This window comes from Protopterus annectens, chromosome 1.part2 (assembly GCF_019279795.1).
Source record: "Protopterus annectens isolate FY-2018-M chromosome 1.part2, PAN1.0, whole genome shotgun sequence".
Lineage (NCBI taxonomy): Eukaryota > Metazoa > Chordata > Ceratodontiformes > Protopteridae > Protopterus > Protopterus annectens.
The window spans coordinates 1083307255-1083334674 of record NC_056727.1 but is presented as its reverse complement, the minus strand read 5'-3'; the positions used below and the strand labels follow the sequence as shown (position 1 = coordinate 1083334674).

At 41.6% G+C, this 27420-nt stretch overlaps 1 protein-coding gene across 1 annotated transcript in view; it reads right to left on the bottom strand.

Moving 5' to 3' along the window:
• Nucleotides 1-1305: 1305 nt before the first annotated feature.
• TAF12 (TATA-box binding protein associated factor 12) overlaps nt 1306-27420 on the bottom strand; it is a 254938-nt gene continuing 228823 nt past the window's right edge. The window contains exons 3-5 of the mRNA XM_044059990.1: nt 18308-18422; nt 10130-10218; nt 1306-4725 (exon numbers count right to left, since the gene is read on the bottom strand). Coding sequence (XP_043915925.1) covers nt 4690-4725; nt 10130-10218; nt 18308-18422 — 240 coding nt within the window. The 3' untranslated portion in view covers nt 1306-4689. The remainder of the gene's footprint in view (nt 4726-10129; nt 10219-18307; nt 18423-27420) is intronic.

The window sequence follows — 27420 nt, the reverse complement described above, 5'->3', positions numbered from 1 at the left end:
CAAAACTGCTTCTGCATCGGACCATGCGGCAAAAAAGACTGAGGATATGACGTCGGTCATGCGCATTAGTACCCTGACGTACTGACGTCAGTCTAATGCGCCCTGACCGACGTCAGCCTTATACTCTGGTATTCGGGCCGACTGGACAGCGGACTACCCAATAGTAAGGACTGCAGCAATGTGGAACGAAGAACATCTGGAGCTGGCCTGGCACCCGAAGATTCCCTGACAACCTTCTTGTAGAATCAGGAAGGAAAAGAATTGAGGAGAATGGCTAGTGCTCCACAGGTCCAGCCAGGATGGAAGCCTTGAAGACCAGTAGAGCCTGAAAGAGTCAGTAAACAACTTTTTTTTTTTACCTAAAAACAAACACATTTTCTAAAAGCACCAAGTCCTTCTCCTAACACAAAGTCTATACACGTATGTAAGAACAAGATTCAAAAACAGATTTTACACAAAGTTTCCACAAGCAATCATTGTAAATGAATCCCCCTATGCACAACAATCAATTCAAAATAAATTTCCTAGCCCAACTATTCATTTTACAGAAAAAAAATATTTTCCTCAGAAATATTCAGTAGTGGAAGATTTTCCAGAGCAGGGGACTCGTCTGCCCAGTCTTGAAGGATCACTTGTTAACCATCAGTTCCACAAAGCCAACAGAAGGTACACTCACATCAACACAAGATAGCTTTTGGTACTCCGACTGCTCTCTCTGTGCATTTTAGCTTGAGCTCCCGGCAGTTAAGGTGCGCGGAAGGTGTCCTAAAGCTTTGAAAGCAGGATAACCTAACAGATTAGGCTACTGCAACAGTGACCTAATGCTGAACATACAATAGTTCACCAAATACACAGTTAATGGACCTAAAGGACTGTTATTTCAAACAGACTGAAGTATTTCAGAACTTGAGTAACTGCATTGCTTTACACTAAAACTCCATAAATATACATTTATGTCAACTACTATTACAGTATTATGCATTTGAGTTTGCACTTTTGTTATGTTACATGTTTTATTTCCTCCTTAAGAATATTACATAAAATGAAGACATTTTAAGGTAAATATTCCATACTAATGACCACAAATATGAACAGGCTCAATATACTAAAAATACAGATGCAATTTATTATGAGCATTATATTCAAATGCAGTTGGGAAAATTACCTTTTTCACCCTCCAATGATTTTTATTATTTGACAAGTACGCAGGACAGTTGAAAGGGAGCACCATTTTCAAGATGTGTTATGAAAGAGTATGATAATCTATAGGAGCTAATTCCAGCTGATCCAGATGACACACCCATATTTAACTGATATTTTATTAAATTTCTTCACTTTAAATAAAGATACAACTACAAAATATTAACTGCACAGACTAGGCAAAAGCAAAGATAAATATTGAACATTATGAATAAAGTACATACCAACAAGGTTTGGGAAGGTTAAGAAAGAAGTATGAATATAGCTCAGTTAGGAGGGTGTTTGTAACTAGACTGAAATATTGTACAGCTTAATTCTATTACAATTTTCAGTTTACAAATCTGAAGAATATCACCCATAAAAGGTGGAAGGTCTGATAATAAATGAATTCAGTAAAAGAAACACAGTACCACATGTATTATTTGTACACAACTCAGAATTTAAGATGGCTTATAAATTATGTCCAGTCTAAAAATTGTTGTTAGAAAAGATGTACTGGGTTGTTTCTAGTCTTCAAGACTATAAGGATTAATCAACATCACATGGAAGACAATAAAGGTGACTTTTTTTTTTTTTTTTTTTTTTAAACAAAGGGTCACATGGTGGCCTAATATAGAAGGCACAGTCTTCCCCACATCTTATTTGGGACCAGACAGAGAACTTGGCATGCTTTTCCAGGGCCTGATCTACTAGGATGGACTGGAACTTTGCCAAATGAGATACACAGCTGAGGTTTCTGAGTCTAAATGTTGCAGAGAGATGAAAAACTTCTCTTGTCACACCAATCAAGGGCTTTAAAAACACTTGATGGCAAGGCAGCAAAAAAATGCTGTGGTCTCTTGAAGCTACTACGCTGGACTGAAGAGTTCACGGGAGAGTGAGACACTGAATCCGGAAGAGGGATTCACTCTATTCTACAATGGGCTTGTAAAAATACATACACCATCCTGGGCAGTGCTGAAGCAGAGATGTGTCCAGACTGTGACTATGGAATCCTTAATCACAGATTGCATGCAGGGGGTGTCTCAAGGTAGACAGACTTCCTTTTTTTTCCACCAGATAGATTCTGCTACTTGTAAGGGAGAGGAAAGGGAATCCACAGAGGACCTCACTAACCTCAAGGTCTGCCTAAAGTAAACAGTTACTGGGAAAGAGAATGGCAAATGCAGAGAGAGTGAGAGAAATCGTTGTCCTTTCCTTTCTCAGAGGCAATGGCAACCATGTCCTCAGAAAATTCATACGAGATTGAAGGAGAAAGAATCTTTTTCCTCCCTGTTAGATCCAGGGATGTAGAGTGCAACAAATGTTTTGAGACATGGCTCTGCTGCTTGGATATGTGCCAGCAGAAGGCAGAGTGCATTAACAGAAGCCTGGTTCTGGCGAAGTCAGCTTCACGTCATATTCCCCATAGGTGTATCCCACAGCCACAAATTAAACTCTCACTAAACATTTGCTTAATGCTTGGGTCTTAGGCCAAAAACCCTGGTGCAGATTGACCTAAAGGATCTACCTAAACCTCTGTTAATAGATTTTGCCAGGTTCACAGCAGATCCAGAGAAAAAGGACCTAGGCAAGTACCTCAGACCTATGGCTTAAGTGATACTGGTGACTATACCCCAGGATAAGGATTAGTTAGCTTTGAGCTCTATTTATTAAACTGAGGACCGAGTGGTGCATGCATCCCAAAATGCAACCCCCCCCCCCATGTCGGAGCAGGCTTTGTGCCTCGTTTGGGCTTCTCAATGGATGAAAGGTATGGGTTCAAGCTATCCCTAGTTAAGGATGACCTCAGTCAGCATAATTAAAATGCAGAAGTCTATTTTATTGCGTGTCCCAGACTAACCACTGAGCTTTACTCCTTGTGGCGGTGCTCCAGCTGGGTCCTACAACCATTTGTGGGAGTGTGTAAGCCTCCTGTTGATCCTCTAGTAAGAAACTAATAACTTACACCACCATCCTGGCAGTAAAGCAGGCCAGGAGCTTCTCCATTCTACATGTATGCATGCAGACCAGCTGAATTGCTGGCACTTAGGGAAGTACTTTGTGCGTGCATTGCCTGCTTAAAATACTGATGGTGAGATCTGGACTAGTAATCAACTAGCCACAGAAGCACTGTAGATTTGAATCTAGGTATCACATACAGGAGCATCTCACCAATGTGCATCAGGATTAAGATCCCAACTGCATCAATGTAAGAAAGAATCAGGTTGAGAGGTTATGAAGGAATGCAGACATACTGGCAGAAAATTTTCTTTTTACAGCCAAGTTACTGAATGATTTCTTAAAATGTGTTACTGAATCACTCAGTCTTACATACACACGTATACAATCCCAAAGTTCTGTTAAGTACTGATGGAAATTGACCTTGGTATCTATTTTCAAACAGAAATTATACAAAAAGGAATTAGACAAAACTGTTCCCATTACAGCTGAAAATACAGCAATTGTACAGCACCTATAATCAATACACAACTTTATCCTTAAACGCCTGTGCGGAATATTGAACAATTTTAACATTTTTAATTTCTTGCTATAAATGACACAAGAGAATTACTGTGTGAACATGTGTCGAATAAATGACAACATATTCTCTCTAGAATGCAAGATGAAACTGTTATATACTAGCCCAATCATTTTCAGAGCTTTTGATTTAACCACACATGTGCCTATGAAGGATAAATTATTACTAACAGTTATGCCAATGCCCTTTACAGTTTTTGCTTCCAATGAAAACTGTCCATCATAGCTTATTGGTATTCTAATTCTCCAGACATTACATTTATTTCTAGCTAAGAGCTTGTAACATACACAAACGCACAGTTTTCATTCTTATTATCAACAGGAAATATCCAAAGGGAAGGAGAGGCAGAATCTGTAATGTTTGGGAAAAAGTACATACTTTTATGCGGTTAAAAGCAGATTAATGATAAATACAGTAAACTTACTTCTTAACATAATGTCTTCTTTGCAAAAAAAACAGTATTTTGCAGTTTAACTACATTAAACAGTGTAGCTGTTTAAAAATAAATAATTTATGAAGACCAATAGCTCTTTATTTAACAGCAACAAATACATGTGCAAATATTTACATCGGCACACAAAACTTTAGACACATACATAAATGTCACTTAACTGTACAAAATCTCTACAAATTCTACCAATGCAATCCCACCCAAGCTTTTCACTGTCCTTCAAAGAAATGAGGTGGTAAGTAATATCCCCAATGCATACATAAATCTTAACATGACAAAATATTTCACAGTCCAAAAACTTATTTACTTTGGCTGGATTCATACAACTTGCTTCCATATATTGCTGTGTTACAAGTGTAACCAGTGCAATTATCTCTCAGCCTCATACAAATGGTGACACAGGTGCACATTTGAACACCACTGTAAACACTGCACAAGGCATTCAAGATTCTCTTGTCAAGTCAGAGGTTACTTCTGTAGAATTCAAAAGGTAAACAACTACTGTCGCTCCAGTTCTTTATTTCTTAGTTGTTTTTCGGATCAAAGCCATTCTCTGCAGGGGAAAAAGTAAAATATTACATAATCTTTATACATCAAGACACATTTTAATAAAGGCAGGCAGGGGAAAAAGTAAAATATTACATAATCTTTATACATCAAGACACATTTTAATAAAGACAGATATAAACTACAATAAAATAAAAGAGCATAAGCCTTCTGCCAGGTAGGAAATGTTAACTTTGATGAAGCAATGTTCATTTTGTGATGTATGGTTCCTTGACAAAAAACAGAGTTAGGCAGCTAAAAATAAAGACTTCAACAGGCAAACTCTCAGGCCACACCTAGTAAGCTTATGTTTTTTAATGTCGAGAGTAAAACTTCTCAAAAATCACAGGAAACCATATCTACAACTCCATTTCAGTTTACCTCCTGGGCAACAATTTCTTCAACAGACCTCATTCGAGTGGAAGGAGACTTGAAGTTTCTTAACATTTTTCATTTTGGTCTCTAGGGGGATATTAGTTGTAAAATATTATTTTCTAATTTAGTTTAGCAAAATGAGCAAAGTAGTTAGCTATTCAATTACATTTTGAATGACTGACAAAGAAATACTGGAGTGTTTACATTCAAATGTGAGCCGAGGTCATGATGTAAGCAATTAAGTGAACAAAAACAAAATAATATTAATCTGTTTTTTATAATGTGGGGTGAAGTCTAAAAGAATTCCTATAGGTGGAGTAAAGAACAAATTGTTTTTTTTACTTGCTGACAGACTAGACAAAGTGGTAACTAGAATTCTAGATGGATCCAGAATTACCATGTGACAAAACACAGTTACACAAGCTTTTGATGGCTTGTGACATATTCAGTGTATACATAGTGTTTTTCAGTATTTGAATGCATCCAAAGCTGATTCAGAAATACAAGAAGCACATATCCATCCATACATTTCAACAGTACTTGTGCAGCTATCCTTTAGGGAAAGTTGCTAACTGGAAGCACAGCAGTACCCAGCGATCAGAGTAATTAACAGCAGTAGGTTGTGTAAAGGGTGCTAATATGAAGACACCCTTCTGGATAATATGCTTCCTGAAACCAATACAAGTGATATAGAAACACAATTTGCAATACCAACCAAATCAGTTTAATTCTCGAGTTCCTCAGAAAGTAATCGCTGGCACCACAAGAAGGGTGAAATATTCTGAATTACAGGTGGAGGTATATTTAGGGGGGGGGGGACCACTCCAGCAGTGACTGAACCATAAACGAGCAGGGAAACAATAATATACATTTATCAGTAATTACGTATTATCGCATTCAGATTTCTAACCTGGTATAATTCATTACGTTACCATGGAATGAGTTTATCTGTTCTGCAGTACTGAATGCAATCCTTGGGGATTTAGGGAAAATGCATTTCATGTAGTTTTTCCAGCTTCATTATCTTAATATTGGAATGGAGGCTCGCAATACCCAACCCATGTCAGGTCATTGTACAGCAAGGGGAACTTCCCTTTGCAATGACAGGATTCTACAGTGATACAAACAAGCCACAGAAGAAGAATAACTGCCTAAATGCACCATCACCCCTCAAATTTATGCTGAGCTCCACAAAGTATGAAGCCAAAAGTAAGCAAACAGAGTATAATCAAGTGTTACACACCTCTAACTCACAGTGCAACAAAAGTCCAAGTAGGAGTATGCGGCATCCAACTGCAACTACAGCCCGACTACAGATTGTTACAAACAGAAAAGGAATGGCAAGGTTATGAAATATGTGTAAGCTTACGAGAATACTGGGTGTAGTCAAACAAAATGCCAGTAAAAAGTAAAAATACCACTTTCCTCGGCCACTATAAAATGTTTTAATGATATAATAGCAGTAAATCTCCGCGGCATAAATAAGACCCACAGATGCAGCACCATGATTAGTTCAAACTACGTGATGTAATTACCGTTTTAACAGTAAGAGAAACAGTGATCAAAGTGTGTATTGCATGTTGACTGCAATTAGTAAACAGTGCCATGTGTTAGCATTTCATACTGTTTGGAATCTGGTTGCGATAATACTGAAGTACCCATTTATCTGAATCAACTTTTTTGGAAAGGACAGTATTTTCCTAGCAAATGTGTGTTGCAATTCCAAGAATAAATGTGCTAAAGCTTGATTTATTTGAGCTGTTTAAAAAGCTCCATTTCAAGTATTTTATGCAAAATACTAAGCAAAGTACTTCTGCCCAAGAATAGGCTGAAATGCTGGTAAACTCTCCACTGCATTTAGATGTCTCACAATCCAACATGTTATGAAGCACTCAAGTTTAATGAATTCATTTTCAGATATCCACTATCATTTTGAGGGTTACGGGGACCAATGCCCTATCCTGGAAACAAAATGAATTGAGATAGACAACCAGCTGTTGTTGGGATATCAGTCCATCTCAGAATAAGTACACATACAGACTACTCACATCAACATGACAAGATAATGTCGAATCCACCCAGAAAGTGGCCCAGACAAAAGTGAACTGAAGAGCCAAGAATTGTGAGGTAGTAATATTAATCTCTGCACCACTGGGTGGAAAGGCACTGATGCAGCACTCTACAAATATGTTTTCCCACAGTTAAATGTCCAAAGATGTTTCTTTGTGTTAGTTAAAGCATTTACAAAACTGGCAAGCTACAGTTAAGAAGCCTTCTAATAAAAGAGGTAGTTGTTCACAAATCACTTGTGTGGATAAATGCTTAAAACTGTAGCAAGATGAAGATGATTCAAGTCACAATAATAGATGGAACGAAATGGTCTTCAGCATGAGAAAACTGTTATGGTGGATTCTATCATCTAACCATACAAAACAATTCAGAATACTGGAATGTATTTATTTTACTGTCTTTCTCAAAGTAACAAATCTCTTTCTACTCCTACAGAAAGACCTATTGTTTCCCAAATAATTTCTCAAACTGACAAGATAACTACATTTTTAGATTTTTATTTATCACAGTCATTTAGCTTTTGCAAAATTAAGAGTTTTGTTTGAAGAGTTTTTTTTTTTTGACAGAAGAGATGTTGTACGTATACATCTACTTTTCATGAAACAGCCTAGAAAACATTTTTCAAAAGGAAGCAAAGTTAAGTATAGTTGGCTAGGTTAGGAACTTACCATAACTGTGGAAGATAGAGTACATTTGCTGTTTCAGTCATCACTTCTGGTATTCCTGCTTGCAGAAGCCCAATGGCCAAGCCTGAGTTCCCGAGCTTTACCTCTCCTGAGCTCTGGCCAACTTCCTCCACTTCAGCATCAGAATACCAGTTGTATAACAAGGGCATCAGCAAAGACCATATTATGATCTTTCTTGCTCTGACTGGGCAAGGAATTGGTGTTATGCCTTGAAGCACGAGTGGACCTAGAGGAAGTATCCCCAGGGATAGGTATTCTTTCCTTGAGGCTCCAAGCTACCTCCTTGGGGGCTCCAGGTGGGGTGGGGAGAAATAAGGTGAAGTGGGTACCCACATCATGCCAGTATGTCCAGAAAGGATGGTGTGTGGGAAACACTGACTGCACTTAAACATGTATAATTACAGTAAATTCCCAACACAAATCAACTATGTTCTTTATATATTCACTGTTGCAGACATCACTTCTGGGAAGACTTCCAGATCATAAGAAGCAATGGGTGGCAGGCCCAGAGTGGGCTATCAAAAAAGCAGAATTTTTGGAACAGTCATGACAAACCCTGCCCTGGCCCTGGATGCAGATCCCAAACTATAATGCCAGGAGAAAGTGTGGCCAGAGGACCAGATAGACGCTTATAAAACAGAATGGATATCAACCTCTCTGGGGAATGCTGTAGTGCCTGCTGTAGCTCTAGAGGAACATGCTTTTACACTACCTGGGTCAGGTTTTGCATGAAACAAGTAACAAAAACCAATACAGTAGGCAAGTCATTTTTATAGTCTGCTTATTAACAGTTTTATCCTCCCTGCCATTCACAATGTGAATCGCTTTATTGTCTGCCTAGATAGAATCTCGGCTCTCTATGCACATCTAAAGCATGCAATACCCCCACACACACACACACACACACACAAGGATTTGAAAAAAACAAGGGAGGTGAATAGCATGATTCAAGGAAAGGTCTTGTTAGCATCATGGACATGAAAGTAGGGTAGCTGCATTGAGTGATTCTGCCCTTGGAGAAGATCAAAATGGATCTTTACACATTAAGGCATGCAGCTCAGAAATTCTTCTAGCAGATGCCACAGCCACCAAGGAAAGCATTTTCCAGGAGAAGGCACTTCAACGGAATCAACATTAAAGACCACCACCCAAATAATTTTTTAATCACAAAATATGTTTTATTCTCTGAATGTATTTGCTTACACAGTTTAAGAAGGCTAGTCCCACTAGGCCTATAGTCTGTTTTCAGAGGGAGAACAGATCATAAAAACATATTTTAAGCATATCTCAATTTTATATCTCCACCAAATATTGAAGTCTGAGCATAATATTTTGAAAGTCAAAATCATGCATTATTTAAGTATTGCATTTGTCTCTCAGTTTACTACTTCATAGGGTCTCTCAAGAAGTCAGAGTAGGACAGGAATGAGGGGTAACAACAACGTCAATAAAAATAAACTAGACTAAGACTTTCTGCAATAAAGCTGGATCCGTTTTAAGTGAAGATTTTACTTACAGATAATTAGTAGTAGCTTTAAGTTGTTGTTGTGTCTTTCGGCTTTTCCTGGTTAGGGGTCACCACAGCGGAACTCCGGTCCGCTAATGATTGGCAGTAGATTTTTACGTGCCGAGTTGCCAGCTCTGATGCACAACCTTCAATGAAGGTACGCCTATTCACGCATGTCTCCACACAGAAGACGCTCTAGCTGAGAATCGAACCGGACAGCGTCTTACTGTGAGGCGACAATGCTACCGCAGCACCACCATCACAGTTAGTAGTAGCTTTAAGTGATATCCCATATAATATTTTGGTTTGAGAAAGTGGCTTAACAAAAGCAAGACATTTAGCAATGGCAATTGCTTTAGGCAGAAAATTGAAGGGGAAAAAAACTTCAATGTGTTTAGAAAACTGCTAGTTACAAAAATCAAAGTGAATCAATGAAAAAGATAGGGCACTGTTGCCAGAGACGAAGTTACTTCTGATGCTGAAAGTCATTGGAGAGACCAGACAAAATAATCAATGTCATATATAATGGAGAAACAGAGCACACTTCAGGAAAATTTGGCAGCAAAACAAAATCATGTCAGTATGGCAGCCCGCAGCAGGCCATACTGAAGAACAAATTAAAAACACTGTTTTCAGTGTCTCTGTGGAGTTATCCTCAAACCACACTGGCCTCTACTAAGACTTTGGGAAGAGGAACTATGATAGATATGTAACAACCTCAAAAATGCTAAATTAGAAATAACTTCTCAAGTAACAACTCAACAGATACTCGCCTGTTTGTGAGCTTCTGTAGTACAGGCTTTCTTGTAAGGTCTGATTTCATCAGATCCAAATCCTGGAATCCACATGTTCCATTGTCGTTCTGAAATGCATAAAATAAAAGTTCACCTTTCCTGCACTTTTTATTTCAGCATAACTTTGAGCTCTCAATTAATACGTTTAACTGGATTACACAATTAAACAAATAACTTGTGTGTATAACAACTGTTTTAAGAAAAAAAGGATGAAAGACATAAGGATATAAAATTGTTTTGACAATTCTTTATATATTTGAGTTAAAATGTGACAAGTTATTGTTGGAGAACACAGCTTCAGTTTGTTTGATTTCAATATACAGCTATTAATGATTCAGATTTAGACAGTAGACTCTAGTCAACAGTTACGCTGACCGTTTTCAGTCTCGGATGAGCACCTGCAATTTCATCTGATGTAGCCTTACACACTTTTTCAGTAAGAAAGAACAGTTGTGTAAAATAATCTTACCATAACCATAGATGGCTTTCACTTCTATTTTGCAGTACTCGTAACATGGGGCAATCACTGCCAAAAGCGGTCCTGATGTTCGGCCAGAATACAAAAGACTTTAACTACTGTAGGGTACACTTGTGACATCGCACGTAGGCCAATAGCCAGCGTAGGCCATAAAAGCAACGCCCACGGATACCATCCTCAGAAATGAATAGCTCAGTAAGAACACCAGCCTAAGTAACAAAAGGAGGTAATCATACATCCAGGAAAACAGACAAAAGCTAGGGGAAAGGTGGGAGGGAGAGAATACTGCAACATAGAAGAGCAGGGCATCAGTGGTTATGTTAAGATTTTACACTACTACTCTATGTCTTTCTATTCTTATGTTGCAGTATTCCTAACATGAGGGAGAGTACCAAAGCTCATGAAGAAGAAAGGGAGGGAGGATGGAGCAGAGGTGCTTTCTAAAAAGCCATGGAGAATGGCTCTAGCAAAGCCAGCTCTAGATGTAGGAAGATCAGGTAGCTGCTTCCAAGATGGAGTTAGCATCCAAACCTTTGAAAAAAGCAACTGAAGAAGTCACAGCTCTTGTAGAGTGAGCTGTAACAGGAGTAGATAGGCTCTTACCATGGAAAACATAAAAGGAAATAGCCTTAGAAATCCAAGTGGAAATGGTCTGCTTGGAAATGCACCTTCCCAGAGCTCTGGGATGAAATGAAACAAAAAACTGATCAGATTTCCTGATAGCCTTAGTTTTATCCAAGTAAAATCTGAGTTAACTATGCACATCCAAGGTGTGTAAAACTCTCTCACTAGATGATTGTGGAGGGGAAAGAGTGGGCAAATTAATAGACTAGTTAAGTGATAACTCATTCATAACCTTAGGCATAAAAGAAGTGTTAGTACACAACAAAACCCTATCCTTATGGAAAACCAGGAAGGGGGTAGAAGCCATCAAGGCCTGAAGTTCAGAAACCCTCCTGGGTCTGAGGGACGGCTACTAATAGCACAGCCTTCTAATTACAGTGTTGCAGGGTAGCTGCAGAGCCACAGTGAGTTTTTCCAAGACAAAACAGAGGTCCCAAGGAGGAGAAGGAACAGGTTTCCTGGGAGGTCAGATGTGAAGAACCCCTTTAAGGAAGAATTTAACCTTCAATTTAGAGGCCAAAGGAGGAGACAAAGGCAGACAAGCAGAAATGGATGATCGATAAGCTTTTACTGAGGAATAAGCCAACCCAGCCTTCGGTAGTTCATACAAGTAAGATAAAACCAGAGGAACATCCACAGAAAGTGGGTTTAGTTTATGAGAAAGACACCAGATGGAAAACGTCTTCCATTTGGATAAGTAGGATTTCCTAGTATTTTGTTTTCTGGCCTCCTGCAGAAACCTAAGCACGTCCCCTGAAAAGAGGTGTCTGAAAGGAATCAAAAGCCTGTCACCCACAGCATCAGATGTAGAGTTGAGAGATGTGGGTATATGAGAGATCCCTTGTCTTGTGCGAGAAGATCCACTCTATGAGGTAACTTGTGAGAACCTTCTGAATAAGAGGGAAGGGGGATGCATAAAGAAACATCCCTTTCCATGAGACAGAAAGGGCATCCAACTTCCACATCAGAGGGTCTGGAATGCTGACACAAAATTTTGGAAGCTGTCTGTTCAAAGGGGAGGCAAAGAGAACTACTTGAGGAATATCCCAGCAGTGGAGAATGTCCAGAAACACATCCCTGTGAAGCATCCATTCATGGCATTGAGTTATGGACCTACTCATCTCGTATGCCACTACATTCCGATTGCAGGATATGTACACTGCTTGAAAGGTAACATAGTACTGAGTTGCCAGTTCCCATGCCATGAGGGCCAGCCTGCAAAGACGGTATGATTACCTGCCCCCATTTGTTTATATACCAATGAACTGTGGTGTTGTCTGCAAACAGCTTTAGAGGGCCTGGACGAATGAGAGAGTGAAAAGTCTGTAGGGCCAGCAGCAGGGCTCTCATCTCTTTTATGTTTATGTGCCCCTTCCTTTGAGAAGGGGAGCAAAGACCTTGAACCTTCCAGGATGCAAAGGTTGCCCACCAACCCATGTCTGAGGCATCTGTGACTAACTCTTGAATTGGAAGAGGAGGATGCAGTGGAAGGCCTGGGTTTGGGGAAATCTGCTGAATCCACCAAAGAAATTCCCTCTTCAGACAAGGAAGAAGGACAACAAAGTCCAGTGGGTGTGCATGTTGCCTCCAAACTGACTTGCGGTACCACTGAAATTTCCTCATGTGAAGTTTGGCCAGAGGTAACATGGGGATGGTGGATGCCATGAACCCTAGAAGGTGGAGAAACTCCCAGGCTGTAAGAGACTGCAGAGGGAGAAGGTCTTGAAAGAAATTTGTTGGAGGCAGAACTTTCTGAGGAGGCAGGAAGGCCAATATGCAATCCGTCTGGAATCTGCATCCCAGGAAGACATGGTCCTGTGAAGGGGGTGAGGAAAGATTTCTGGAAGTTTACTGTGAAACCCAGTCTTTGCAGAAGGGAAATAGTGAAAAGGAGATGCTGTTGTAAAGTCTCTGGAAGGAGTGCCTGGAGCAGGAGATTGTCCAGACATGGAAAGACCTGTATACCCTGGAGTCTGCAATAAGCAATCACAGCAGCCAAGCATTCTGTAAATACCCTTGGTGCTGTAGAGAGACCAAAGGGCAAAGCAGAGACCTGAAAATGTGATGAAACAACAGAAACACAAAAATTTCCTGAAAAGGGGATGAATGGGAATGTGAAGGTAGGCATCCTTGATGTCCATAGAGACCATAAAGGCTTGTAGAAGGATGAGGGGAAACAAGGTATGCAGAGAACGCATGTGGAAGGGTTAGGAGCTTTAGGAAGGTATTTTGGTGTGAAAGGTCCAGAATGGGTCTTCCAAGGGCCATCTTTTCTGGGAACCAGGAACATTCTGGAGTAGAAACCTCTTCCTCTGGTGTAGCGGAACGTCTTGAATAGTTCCCTGGGATTTCAATACCTGCATCACCTCTGAAAGAATTGCAGTTGCTCTTGAGGTAGCTGAGGAATGCCCATGAAAGACTGAAAGGGAAAGATGCAGAAAGAGAGAGGAAACTAGCTGAAAAAAGGTTAACAGTCACAGATTACCTGGCTTGTCTGGAAAATGCTACTTCCTGGCAGGAGCATGTTGAGAGAGTTTTGAAGCAGTAGGTTTCTTATCACCCCTCTTACTTCTAGAAGGAATGTGGGATTGCTTCCTAACAAAAGGAGTTTTAGATGGGCAATTCCTTTGGAATTTAAGAACCAAAGACAAAAAAGGGGGTTTTAGGTCCTGAAATTCTTTACCTTTCTCCTGCAAGGACTTGAAAAAACCTGCTGCTGCAGCCCCAAACAAAGCCTTATTACCTAAGGGAGCATCCAGTAATTTAGCCTTAAAGTCATCTGGAAGTGGTTGAAGCCTCAACCAGGAGTATTCTCCTCAAAACAGAGCCTGATACAGCTGCTCTAGCAGATGCTTCAGCTAAATCATACATAGTTGCATTTAATAGAATGGCATGCCCCCTGGGAAAAAGCCCCCAGAACTGATGAAAGCTGTGACCTAACTTCCAAATCTGGAAGGTCAAAGAGAAGCTGAGTAGCCTGTGAAAGGAGAGCCAAAGCATACTTGGTCATATGGGTTTGGTAACTGATGGCACAGAAAGCTAGGGTGGCCGTGGTATAAACCTTTTTCCCAACCTTTCCATGGTCTTACTCTCTTTATTTGAAGACAGAAGAGAAGTGGATGGCAATAGTTTAGAAGGTTTATCAGCAGCCAAAGAAACAGTAACTGGACCTGCTGATGGAGATTTGTACAAAAATTGAGAGTCCTCTGGAACTTTACAGAACCTATCTGGCCTTTTAGGGGAAGAGGGTTGAGAGTCTGGAGCTTTTGATGCAGATAAGAAGGCATCAAGTAAAGCTGGTAAAACTGGAGGCACAGCAGAAGAAGAGGGAGAACCCATATGAAACAAGTCATGGTACCTTTGCTGCACCTCAGAAACCTGAGAGCAGTCCCACTTAAAATACTCCCTCATCCTGGTAACAGTCTCCCCAAAGGTGATATCTTCACCAAGAGAGACTTCCTCAGGGGAGGCATACTACAAGGGGAAAGTAATGGGAGCAGAGTAAGCAAAGGATTCATCCTCTGAGGACTCCTCTTCTTCAGGAGAATCCTATATTCTGATCCTTCTCTGTGGTGAAGTAGTTAAAGGAGGGCTAGGGCAGAGAACCCCCTGAGGGAGGTTTAAGAGGCATAAAGGCCATGAACAAACTTTGTGAAAAAGCTTGCCAATCAGCAGGTGGGTCTTGAGAAGCAGAAACATGTTTGGCTTTCTGCTTCTTTTAAGAGGAGCATCAGCCCTGTGAAAGGTGGAAGGAACTGACATAGGCCTACATTTAATGACAGTCATCGGGACATCTTCAGTTACTAAAATTTGTGGAATACCTCAACAGCATTCTGAAACTGTGAGCCACATTCCCTCTGTCTGTCCAAACTGGACGTCTGCATAGCCTCAGAGGATGCGCAGATAGCATGATCCCTTGCAGCCTCCAATGTGGTACCCGCCTTAGGTTGTTGTTGTTGTGTCTTTCGGCTTTTCCCGGTTAGGGGTCGCCACAGCGGAACTCCAGTCCGCTAATGATTGACAGTTGATTTTTACGTGCAGAGTTGCCAGCCCTGACGCACAACCTTCAACAAAGGTACGCCCATTCACGTACGTCTCCATGCAGAAGACTCTCTAGCTGAGAATCGAACCGGACAGCGTCTTACTGTGAGGTGACAACGCTAATGCAGCACCACCACCGGTATCAATCTGAAATCCAGATGGGTCTCTGGGCCTTCATCAGCCTTGAGAGAGATGTCTGGAAGGGGAGGGACAGCTAAAGCTTCAGGCTCAGATTTCTTGAGCCTTCTTCAAAGCAGGCTCAGCAAAAAGCCACGACATACCCTCCATAACGTCGCATACTAAACTTGCCAGTCTCTGATTCTCAAGATAAATATTAAGAGATGAAAGGCATGTATGTAGGATCTTAGGGATGAACGCCTTACAAATAGGGAAAGACATGGTCATGGTTGGGCCCTAAACAGAAGGCACAGTAATCGTGACTGTCTATGTGGAATTTGTCTTCCACATTGGCATTTGCCCTTTTTGGATGACATGTAAACCTCAAAGCAAAAAGGCAGTAGCAAAAAATTAAAAAAAAAAAAAAAAAAAAAAAAAAAAACAATGGGGCACGTATCTTAATCTCTTGTAACCAGCAAACAACTTGGACTAGCAGACAGACGAGCGTAGATGGCATTCAGACTGGCGGCACAGAAGTTCTGAGGATGGTACATACGGACGTCACTTCTATGGCCTATGCTGGCTGCTAGCCTACGTGCGATGTCCCATGTACCCTGCAGTAGTTAAAAGTCTTTTGTATACTGGTCAAACGTTGGGCCTTTGGCAGTGATTCTCCCATGTTAAGAATAGTGCAACATAAGTATAGAAGGACATCAGGAATAGGGCGGCCAGTGGTACAGCTCAAACTAAAAGCATTTTCACAAGGACAGCAGATATCTAGATGTAAAACATAAAAAAAAGCGATTGCAGCAACTAATACATCTCAGCAATAGTTTCACAGAAATATCTGTAAGACAGGGAAGAAAGCATGATCCCCCATCTTCAAATCAAGGCAGCATCAGCACCTACAGAAATTCCCACACTGCAACAAGCACAGATGCTTAAGGCTATGAGCTGTTCATCATATGGACTATGATTTGCCTACCTACTACCTAGATTCCCAATTTTTTGAGGAGAATTTTTTCTACTTCCTGCATTATCCTATGGCTTATTATCACTGACAGAGCTGGGCCAACAGGGAACTTGAGGGCATTCTGGGCATTCACATCTGCTAGGAGGGATCCATTTTTATGATCTATCTGTGTTATTTTCCCCAGCCCTTTGGTTCTTTGTGGTATAGCCAAGAGATGGGCATGCAGTGTGGATGGGCAATGTACTGCCCTTCCTTAGCAGCAGCTCAGCATTGTCCTCACCCTATTCCCCTTTGTTTCACACCTCTTAGTGTGAAGTCCCTGGTCATCACCAGGTTTCGCCAAAAGAGATACCCATGGAACCACCCATCACCTGGCAACACTCCATACCTAAAGTACACCACCAGGAATCTGTCGACTGAGGAGGAAAGGGCCAAAAACGACCAAATAAAACCAAAAAGGTAACAATTCTCTCCGGTTAGATAAAAAGGAAAATTTATTAACTGCAAAGCATCCGAGAAAACAATATCGGAAGCTTTGCTATTAAAATTTTCATTTTTACCTCAAATGAAGAGGACTGCTATCTTTTTGGTTTTCTAACAACCCATATCTCAATGCTGTTTGAACCTGGGTCACCTGGGCTGTAGTCAGGAATTTATCCTTCTAAACCACAAGAGCAGCCTTTCTAGACTCCATTTGCCTACAGTACAAATCTCGGCAAATCGCTTAAATTGTAATCATATGACATTCACAGACTCACAACTGCAAGCCCTCAAAGAAATGTTAATACTGTAAGTAAACTCATCCTATGACCTTTTCTGCCAGGACCTAGGCTACTCCAGCAAAGGTAAATACAACATATAAATGGAGAATTAAGTTAAGCCAATCAACCAGTGTGTTTTTTGGCAGCCATGAAAAAAGGTACCAGGAAAAATTCCACACAACATAATACAGAATATGCGAGACATCACACGAAGTGACAGTGACTGAAGGTTGGGACTGAACCCTGGACTTGGGAGCTGTGAGTTAGAGGTCTTTTTTATTTTTATTAGTTAACCCGGTAAGCCCATAGTGACACAAATGTTCCATTTTAGGAATCAGCCAGGTGCACTGTCTAGTTAAGTGACATGCTCAGAGTCACTGGGTAGGCAGATGAAGCCTGAGAGAATCAAAAAAAAAAAAATTGAAAATAAAAATCTACTTACTTGATTGAACTGACATTTCGAATTTGGTAATGTTACTTTAACAGAATGTCGAAAATCATCACCTCGATTTACACATTCAACTAAATTCGGAATGTCAGGTGGTGACGTCAAACCCTCTGGCATTTGTCCTGAAGCTGCCATACGAAGTGTATGTCTAAAGCACAAGTGTTTACAGTTTTGCAGAGGGGATAAGTTCCCCTGCGCCACCCCCTCCCATGTGGAGGGCACAGCCCCCCACCCTCTGCAAATTATATATTCCAACTCAGAGATCGCACTACAATGAGGAAAAGTGTAAATTTCCCGATCCCCACTGTAATGCGATCTGTTATCAGAATGTCAAACACACATTAGCTAATGTACACTACCATTCGAACATTTTCAGAATGCACTACAGAAACTGGAAAAGACGCATTCGTCCATTCCAGTTTCACGAAAGTGTCATTCCATATTTTGATAGTAAACTGCTTCAATCAGCATACTGGACTTCCATTGACTTGTTCAATAAAATTACTTTTTGTGAGTCTCACTCACAGCTTTTAATTTACTGGGCTTTAACTGAACCTAAATCACAAATTTCTCTTCTTAACTGAACACATAATTTTGCATATTCATTTTTCTTCTAAATAATTAGAGTCAACGAATCAAAATACTTTATAAACGCAGACTTCAGAGTACTAATAAAAAAAAAACACAGTGCATAAATGATTCTACATATTCTTACCAAGGTGCAACTGTACATCTTTGACTTCTAGGGTATTTGACTTCCGGTGTCGGGCAAGTTGACAAGCAGCAGTCACTACACTTTCAATGAAGTCATCTGCAATCTGCAGTAATAACTATAAAAGCAAAACAAAAGAGGTACCATCACATGGAAAGTTTAATCCTCAGCCAGGGCAACCAGTAAAAGCATTTTCAGGTAGCAAAATCAAAGTACTTGTCTATTTAAAATGCAGCAGTTAAAATTAATCCTCATAAAATATGCTTGCTAACATTGCCAAATGTCTTTTGCTGTATTGCTACTTTTGTCCACTAATAAAAAAAACTGAAAACATATTTTCTTCTGATTCTCTCCTCTGGGTCCTAAATTCTGGTTCTCCACCTCAAATTATGTGTGGCACTCATACATTTAGCATCCAAGCCAACTTAAGAGGAATACCAGTCAACTGTACCAGCTCTTTCTCTAAGACAGAGGTCTACATGACTAAGACAGAGTGACTTTGCCTGCGCAGGAAGTTGCTGTGGCTGCAAAGAACTGCAGCCTTCACAATCACTAAGGAAGAAGGAATACAGGAGGTAAATGACATGGGAAATTGTACCATATAACAGAAAGAAATACACTGGCAAGCTTGTCTTATGAAAATGGGCTCTTCCTATAAAGTACAGTTTTGTACCTACCATAAATGTAGATGTCCGAACTGGATAGCATCTGCAGTCATAACAACTGGGTTGTCCTGTCGTCAGGCAGCCCTGCAGTCGGCCGGATTCCAAAGTCCGGGTCTGGCTTCGGCTGATGTCGCACTTCACCCGACGTCATCTCTGCTGGTCTCCGGGTATAAAGGCATCAGCCGACGCCATTTTCTTCAGTGTTTCTTGCCCCAGATGCCAGTTGCCCTTCCTGGAAGGCTAATTTTGGATAAATGCCAATGTTTCCAAAAGGATAGAAGGCAAACTCAGAAAATAAGCATATATGTACATATATACAAACAAATGCACCATAAAAGACTCCCCCCACTAGCTAGCTATTAGGAGGGTAAATACCCTAGGAGTACCACAGAGGGGAAGGAGGGAGGGTAATCCTGACTGCAGATGCTATCCAGTTCGGACATCTACATTTATGGTAGGTACAAAACTGTACTATGTCCTTCATGGATGCATCTGCAGTCATAACAACTGGGTAGAATACCATAGCCAACTAAGGGAGGAGGAAAAATTTAGATTATGGTGTGGTTAGGATCCCTTGCAGCACAGCAGTGGCAAACCCTGCTCGGGATCTGGAGTACAATGGTAAGTTATAATGCTTGGCAAATGTATGCACGGAGGTCCAAGTAGCCGCCTCAATAATGTCCTTGGTTGCCACACTCGTAGGAAGGCTGTGGTAGTGGCTGTTGCCCTTGTAGAATGAGGCCTTATGTTCTGTGGAATTGGTTTTCCATGGAAGGAGTAACAGAACCGTATGCAATTTCCTATCCATTTGGAGATTGTCTGTTTGGAAATTGCTTTTCCTTCCCTTCCTGTTGCATAGGCTACAAAAGCTGGTCAGTTTTTCTGCTACTTTTGTTCTGTCCAGGTAGTAGCGTAACTGTCTATGGACATCCAAGGAATGCAGCATTCTTTCCCTCTGTTTTGTGGGTTGGGAAAGAAGGTAGGTAGGTGGATTGCCTGGTTTAAAGACACTCTGGATATCACCTTAGGCATAAACGTAGGATTAGTCCTCATGGACACTCTATCTTGGTGGAAGATTAGGAAGGGCTGTACCGCCATTAGGGCCTGAAGTTCAGAGACCCTCCTTGCTGAGGTTATTGCCAGTAGGAAAGCAGTTTTCCACGATAGATGCTGTAGGTCCGCTGTAGCTGCTGGTTCAAAAGGTGCGAGTGTCAATTTTTCTAGCACAAAGTTCAAATCCCAAGCTGGCAATGGTGGTTTCCTTGGAGGTTTTACATTCTTGATTCCTCTAAGGAACTGCCTGAGTAGAGGGTGTGAAAAGACAGGTGGATCAAAGCTGTATTCTGCTGAAATAGCTGATGCATGTATCTTGATGGAGGAATAGGACAGGCCTGTATGTAGAAGCTCTGCCAGATACTCCAGAATGTTAGCCATATCTATAATTGACACATCTTTTCCTCTTTCAGTGCTCCAAATGACAAACCTTTTCCATTTTCCTGCATAGTTCCTTCTTGTTGAAGGTCTGCGGGCTTCAAGGATAATGTCTTTAACCCTTTGGGAAAGTTCTGGGTTAGTTGCTGCTATGTGATGTTCCATGCAGTCAGTTGCAACGTTTTAGGTTTGGATGTATGATGCTGTAGTTGTTCTGAGTTAACATCAAAGGCATCAGGGTATTGGCCACATGTTGTCCCGAGACATGCTCCTCAGTAATGGGTACCAGTGTTGTCTTGGCCAGTTTGGAGCTATCAGGGTTATCCTTGGACGTTCCTCCTTGATTTTTAGTAATACCTTGTGTATCAAGGAAGAGGTGGAAATGCATATGCTGTTAGACCTTTCCAGCTGAAGGAGAGCGAATCCACTTTCCATGCAAGTGGGTGGAATGTCCTTGTGCAGAATTTTTGAGTTGGTGATTGAGAGGGGAAGCGAATAGATCTATCTGTGGTCTTCCCCATTTCTTTGAGATGGTCTTGAAGATGTCCGGGTGTAGCATCCATTCGTGGGCATCCGATGTGGTTCTGCTCAATATGTCTGCTAGAGTATTGTCCTTTCCCGGTACAAATATTGCCTGTAACTGGATGTTGTAGCTGAGTGCCAGGTTCCAAAGCTCCAAAGTCATTCTGCATAGGGGGTATGAATGAGTGCCTCCCTGCTTGTTGATGTACCACATGACTGTGGTGTTGTCTGTCCTTATCATGAAATGGCCCTCTTTTAGAAATGGTCTGAAATTTTGGATTGCCAGTTGTACTGCCAGCATTTCTTTTAGGTTGATGTGCAGGTGGAGTTGATCCTGCGCCCACAATCCTTGTACGCATTTGTCCAGCATGTGAGTGTGAGCCCCCCATCCTAGGTCTGAGGCGTCTGTTGTGATGGTCTGGCTTGCTTGATAGTTGTGAAAGGGTAGGCCTGTGTTTGACTGGCATGCTTGTGCCCACCATAGGAACTCCTGTTTTAGGCATGGGATTAGTGGAATTTCTGCTTCTAGGCTGTGCCTGTGTTGGGACCATAAATTCCTTAGGTACCACTGTAGTTTTCTCATATGTAGTCTGGCATGTGGAACCAAGATTATGCATGATGCCATGTAGCCCAAGGCCTGCAGGACTTTTCTTGCTGTTAACTTGTTCTGTTTTGTTAGAGTCAAGAAGTAAAGAGGGAGTTCTTTTTGTTTTTCTGCGGTTAGGAATGCCATTTGTTTTACAGTGTCCAATTCCGCGCCCAGGAATGTCCTTGTTTGGGACGGTATCAGCCTTGACTTTTGTAAATTGACTGTGTATCCCAGTGCTTGTAGCAAGTAAATGACCCTTTGTAAATCTGTTGTCAGCTTGCTTTTGTTGTCCCCTTGTAGCAGGCAGTCGTCCAGGTATGGATAAATTTGGATTCCCTGTAGTCTGCAGTGGGCGATTACTGATGCCAGGCATTTTGTGAATACTCTGGGCGCAGTAGATAAGCCAAAGAGCAATGCTGAGAATTGATAATGCTCTGATCCTGCAAGAAATCTGAGGTATCTTCTGCAAATTGGTCGAATGGGGACGTGCAGGTATGCCTCCTTGAGATCTAGAGTTACCAGCCAACACTCCTTGCCCAGCATGGGAAGAAGTTGCTGTAGGGTCAGCATTTTGAATTTTGGGACAATGATGTATGTATTTAAGGTGGACAGGTCGAGAATAGGTCTCCAACTTTTTTCCTTTCTTGGAACTAGGAATAGTCTGGAGTAAAATCCTTTGCCTTGTTCTGTTATTGGCACTCTTTCCACAGCTCTCATCTTTGCTAATTGCATTATCTGCTGTAGAGCTTCTGTTTTTTGATTTGGAGGCAGGTTTGGCATTCCTCTTTTGACTGGTAAAGTGTGAAAGTGGAACCGGTAACCTTGGTCTATGGTTTGCAAAATCCACTTGTCTTTTGTGATGTAGTGCCAGTTTTTCGAAAATAAGGTTAATTTTCCGCCTAATGGAGCTGCTATTTGTTCCCTGGTAGGCGGATGTAGAGTTAAGTCACTGTGATTGTGCTGTTGCAGTGGTAGTGGTTGAGTCTGTGCCTCTGTTATTACCTTGCCACTGTCGTCCTCTGTAGGCACCTCCTCTGGATTGGTTTCTGCCTCTGGAACGTCTATTCCTGCCCCTTTGGGATCTTGTGGAGTCAGGAAAGGACCAATTTTTGGCAGGCCAGTTCCTGCTAAACCTTGGGGGCTGAACCTGCAAGAAATCTTTAACCGTTTGAACAGATTTTGCCTTTTCTTCCATTTTCTTCATTACCTGCTGGGCAGGTGTACCAAACAAACTGGTCTTATCCATAGGAGCATCTAATAACTTAGCTTTAACATGATCCGGTAAGACTTGTTCCTTCAGCCATGCATGTCTTCTTATCACTGTGCCAGTCATGGCTGATCTAAATGAAGCCTCCAGTGCATCATAGCCACATTTTAAGGAATGGTTACTAACCTGTTGTATGTTATTTACCATTTCTAATACATATTTCTTATCTATAGAGTCATCAGAGGATAGTTTTTTAGTTAACTGATCAAGCATAAACTCTTGGTATTGTATCATGTGAAACTGACAGTTTAAAGCTCTAGCTGAGAGAGTAGCTGAGGTATAAACTTTTTTGCCCCATCTGTCCAAAGACCTGGCTTCCCTTTCAGAAGGAATAGGGTTTTTTGCTGTGGTCGAGGCTACTGCCTTAGGCCCCTGGGATATAGTTTTGGGGTCTGCAAGTGGGGCCTTGTAAAGGTGATGATGCGTGTCTGGTACCCTGTAAAATCTGTCTGGTTTGGCAGGGGCTGGAGGTAAGGAATCTGGTGCAGAGCAGACATCATTAAAGGCATCGTCCACAACAGAGAGGACAGGAGGTATAGCTAAGGGCCTGTGTTGTGGAAGGTGCAGAAAGGTCCTAAGTCTTTTTCTGGAATCTGAGAAATCCTGTTGCTGCCATTGGAATTGTTCTCGCATGGCATGTAAGGTTTCCCCAAAGGAGAATTCTTCTGGTGGAGAAGCAGCTGGAATGGATTCTTCAGCATCTGAGTCTTCATAATTGGAGAAAGGAGCCTCTGGCTGGTCTGTAATATCCGAGTCATCTGCAGAATCATCAGAGGACACAGGCTCGGGGGGCTCTGCCCTAGGTCTCTTCTCTGGGGGCTGAGAGGCCCTGTCTGGGTGAGATTGAGATCCCCTGATTAAGGATATTAAATCTTCTGCCAGAGTAAGCATTTGTGAACTAGAAGTAGGCCTGGTTGAGGGGGGTTTAACAGGCACTGATTTAGTAGACTTGGCTGCTTTAGCCCTGGCAAAGGCCTTAATGGACATGGCTGCAGGAGGCCTAGCAGCACCACGTGCTGGGGTAGAGACATCCAAAGGGATGGTGTCTGATAATTCACTAGAAGCCACTGTAGTAGGTAAAATTTCAGAGGCCGATTCAAGTAAGGTAGCAGGAATCTCAGAAGTAGTCAAAGATTCAGCTGTGCTTTGATCAGTTTTCTCGGTTTCGGCCGAAACCGAGACACTCATGTTTGCTTCACCATGGTTTCGCCGAAACCGTGGACCGCGAGTGTCGGTCCTTTTTTGCGTTTCTTAACAATTTGGGTAGTCGGAGGATCCGACGGCATAATGTACGCAAATTCTGAACCGAAAAACTGTTCAGCAAACTCCGACCAACGCCTAAGCGTCGCCGGTTGAAGGAAGCACAGGCGAACAGGCTGCTACGTCGTGGTCTGGGCCTAAACAAGGCAAACAGTAAGAGTGGAAATCTTTATGAGGTATTTGTTTCCCACAAGTTAAACAGTTATTGACTTTTTCTGACATCGGCTGAGGCAAGAAAGAGTCCCCAACGGGGTACTTAGCTTTTAGAAGTCTTCGAAGTAGTATTCGGTAGTAGAAATCTCTGGATCCGACCGACCGGCACTTGCGAACAACTTCTGCTTCGGGCGCCACGCGGCAAGAAAGACTGGAGAAAATGGCGTCGGCTGATGCCTTTATACCCGGAGACCAGCAGAGATGACGTCGGGTGAAGTGCGACATCAGTCGAAGCCGGACCCGGACTTTGGAATCCGGCCGACTGAAGGGCTGCCTGACGACAGGACAACCCAGTTGTTATGACTGCAGATGCATCCATGAAGGACATCAGGATAAAATTAAACGAAATGGCAAAACATCTAACTATAATGTACCATGATCAAAGGGCAGCATAAGTAACCTTAAAGATTTGCTGTAGGCAGATGAGAAAGTACCACAACACAGATAAAAAAAACATGAGAGATTACACTAAACATTCAAAGTAGTAAAATCTGGGAGAACTAACTGCAGACCAATCATGCAGCAGCTCCAAATGACAGCAATGATATACAACTGCTGAAGTTCAGTGTAATAATGATACACATTAATTCCAACTGGTGATACAATTTGCCCATTCCATCCCTGGCTCCTCTTATTAGTGAAATCCCAGGAGAGTGTCAGAGGCCAGTAACAATGATGCATATACCAGGACACAGTGACTATGAACGCATGGTCAGAATGCATTTCTAGTGCCTAGCTATAAAGCTGTCTTTGGTGTAACATGTACATCTTTTAAGAACCTGGTGCCTGTGACCAATTTCAGAAATGTACATCGAAAACTATCCTGATTTTAAAAAACAAGCAAGACAAAGGTGATCCCCACAACTACAGACCCATCTCATTAATAAACGTTGACATAAAGATCTTATCGGGTATTCTGGCCAACAGACTTAAAAATATTATGCCCTTTTTAATTTCTCCTGACCAGGCAGGCTTTATGAGCCACAGACGCACTTGGGATATCACCCTAACCCTTGACTCCCTAATGCAATTTACAAAAAAAGACAAAAACCCAATTTATGCCTTAACACTAGATGCTTCCAAAGCTTTCGACAGAGTAAATTGGGACTTTCTGTTCTTAACATTAACTCACTTTAGTATACCCAAAGCTTTCTCTGATATGATTAAAGTGCTATATAAAAATTCCTCCACTTTTCTATATGTAAATAAGAGAGTATCTAACCCAATTAGGATTATGAATGGAACAAGGCAAGGATGCCCATTATCCCCCTTTCTTTTTAACATTTTCATTGAACCTTTTTTTCCTATATTTTGCTCAGAGCATTCACCACTTGATCCCCAAAGTTCTAAATACTAACATAATGTTTTCTGCTTTTGCTGATGACCTTAACTTATATTTTCAATATCCCAACACAGACTTGTGTAAAATCATAAACCCTATTAATAAATTCTCTAAGGCTTCAGGTTATCAGATCAATCATAAGAACTCACACATTTTTCCAATTAATCTTGTAAGCCATAAAACAAACTACTTTCCGGATTCTCCTTTTCAAACAACTTTCAACCTGAAACTCTTCGTGCTGATGCCATTGCCAGGAGCAGAGCAGTTTTCCAAGAGATATATTTTAATTCTGCTGTGTTGGCTGGCTCAAAAGGAGGTAAAGTTAGCTTCTCCAAAACAAAGTTGAGGTCCCAAGTTGGAGTAGGTGCTCTACGGGGCGGTCTTATGTTTTTAGCCCCTCTGAGGTACTGTTTTAACAGAGGATTAGAGAAAATTGGTGGATCCATGTTGTAATGAGCAGAGATGACAGAGGCGTGGATCTTGATGGATGAGAAGGAGAGTCCTTTGTCCAGCATCTCAGTTAAGTATTGTAATATCTGAGGAATGTTTGGGACAAGCGGGTCAAGGCTGGAGCTTGGTTCCAGGCACAGAATCTCTTCCATTTATCCGAATAGGCTTTCCTGGTACTAGGCCTTCTGGCCTCCAGAATGACATCCATAACAGCTTTGGAGCGAGGCATTGCTTGCTTGACTAAGGAATCTTCCATGCAGCTAGGTTTAAGGTCTTTAGCTGGCTGTGTAGTATTTATTTGTTGTGCTGAGTCAGCAGATGTGGGATTTGAGGCTAAATCCAGGGTGGTTCTTGTGCTAAGCTCCTTAAGACTGGGTACCAGTGCTGGCGTGGCCAGTCTGCTGCAATCAGGATCATCTTTGGCTCTTCCTGCCTGGCTTTTATGAGTACCTTTGGCAGGAGAGGTAGTGGTGGGAAAGCATATATTTGTAGGTTCTTCCAGCTGAATGAGAGGGCATCCACTTTCCATGCTTGTGGATGGTAACTCCTTGTGCAGAATTTTTGTAGCTGGCAGTTTATTGGGGATACAAACAGATCTATGTCCGGGCTCCACCATTTCTGTGTTATCATTCTGAATATTTGTGGATTCAACTCCCATTCATGGGGATCCATGATGTTTCTGCTTAAGTCGTCTGCCAGTTTGTTTTTCTCTCCTGGCAGGAATTGTGCTGCAGATGAACTTGAAGGTTTATAGCCGTGTTCCATAAGGTCATAGCTTGTCTGCTTAGGGGATAGGAGTGAGTGCCCCCTTGCTTGTTTATGTACGACATAACTGTGGTGTTGTCTGTCTTTAGGAGTAGTTGTCCTGGATGCAGCAGGTCCTTGAAAGCTATAATCGCATTTTGTACAGCTAGCATCTCTTTTTGATTGATGTGAATATGCCTTTGTTCTGCAGTCCACGTGCCCTGAATACATTTGCCTGCCATGTGTGTTCCCCAGGCGTAATCCGATGCATCTGTTGTCAGTGTTTGCCTGGCTGTGGGTTGTGTAAAAAGCTGTCCCTTGTTGAGGTGACAAGCTTGAGCCCACCATTGAAACTCCTGTTGAAGGCAAGGGATTAGTGGTATAACTGTTTCTGAACTTTGACAGTGTTGAGACCACACATTCTTTAGGTACCATTGGAGTTTCCTCATATGCAGTCTGGCATATGGAATTAGTAGTATGCAGGATGCCATGTAACCCAAGGCCTGCAGAATTTTTCTTGCAGGGAGCTGGGTCTTTGTTGCCATCAATTGAAAATATTGAGTCAGTTGTCCTTGTTTGCCTGGCATGAGATAAGCCATCTGGGTCGTTGTGTTCAAGCTGGCACCCAGGAAT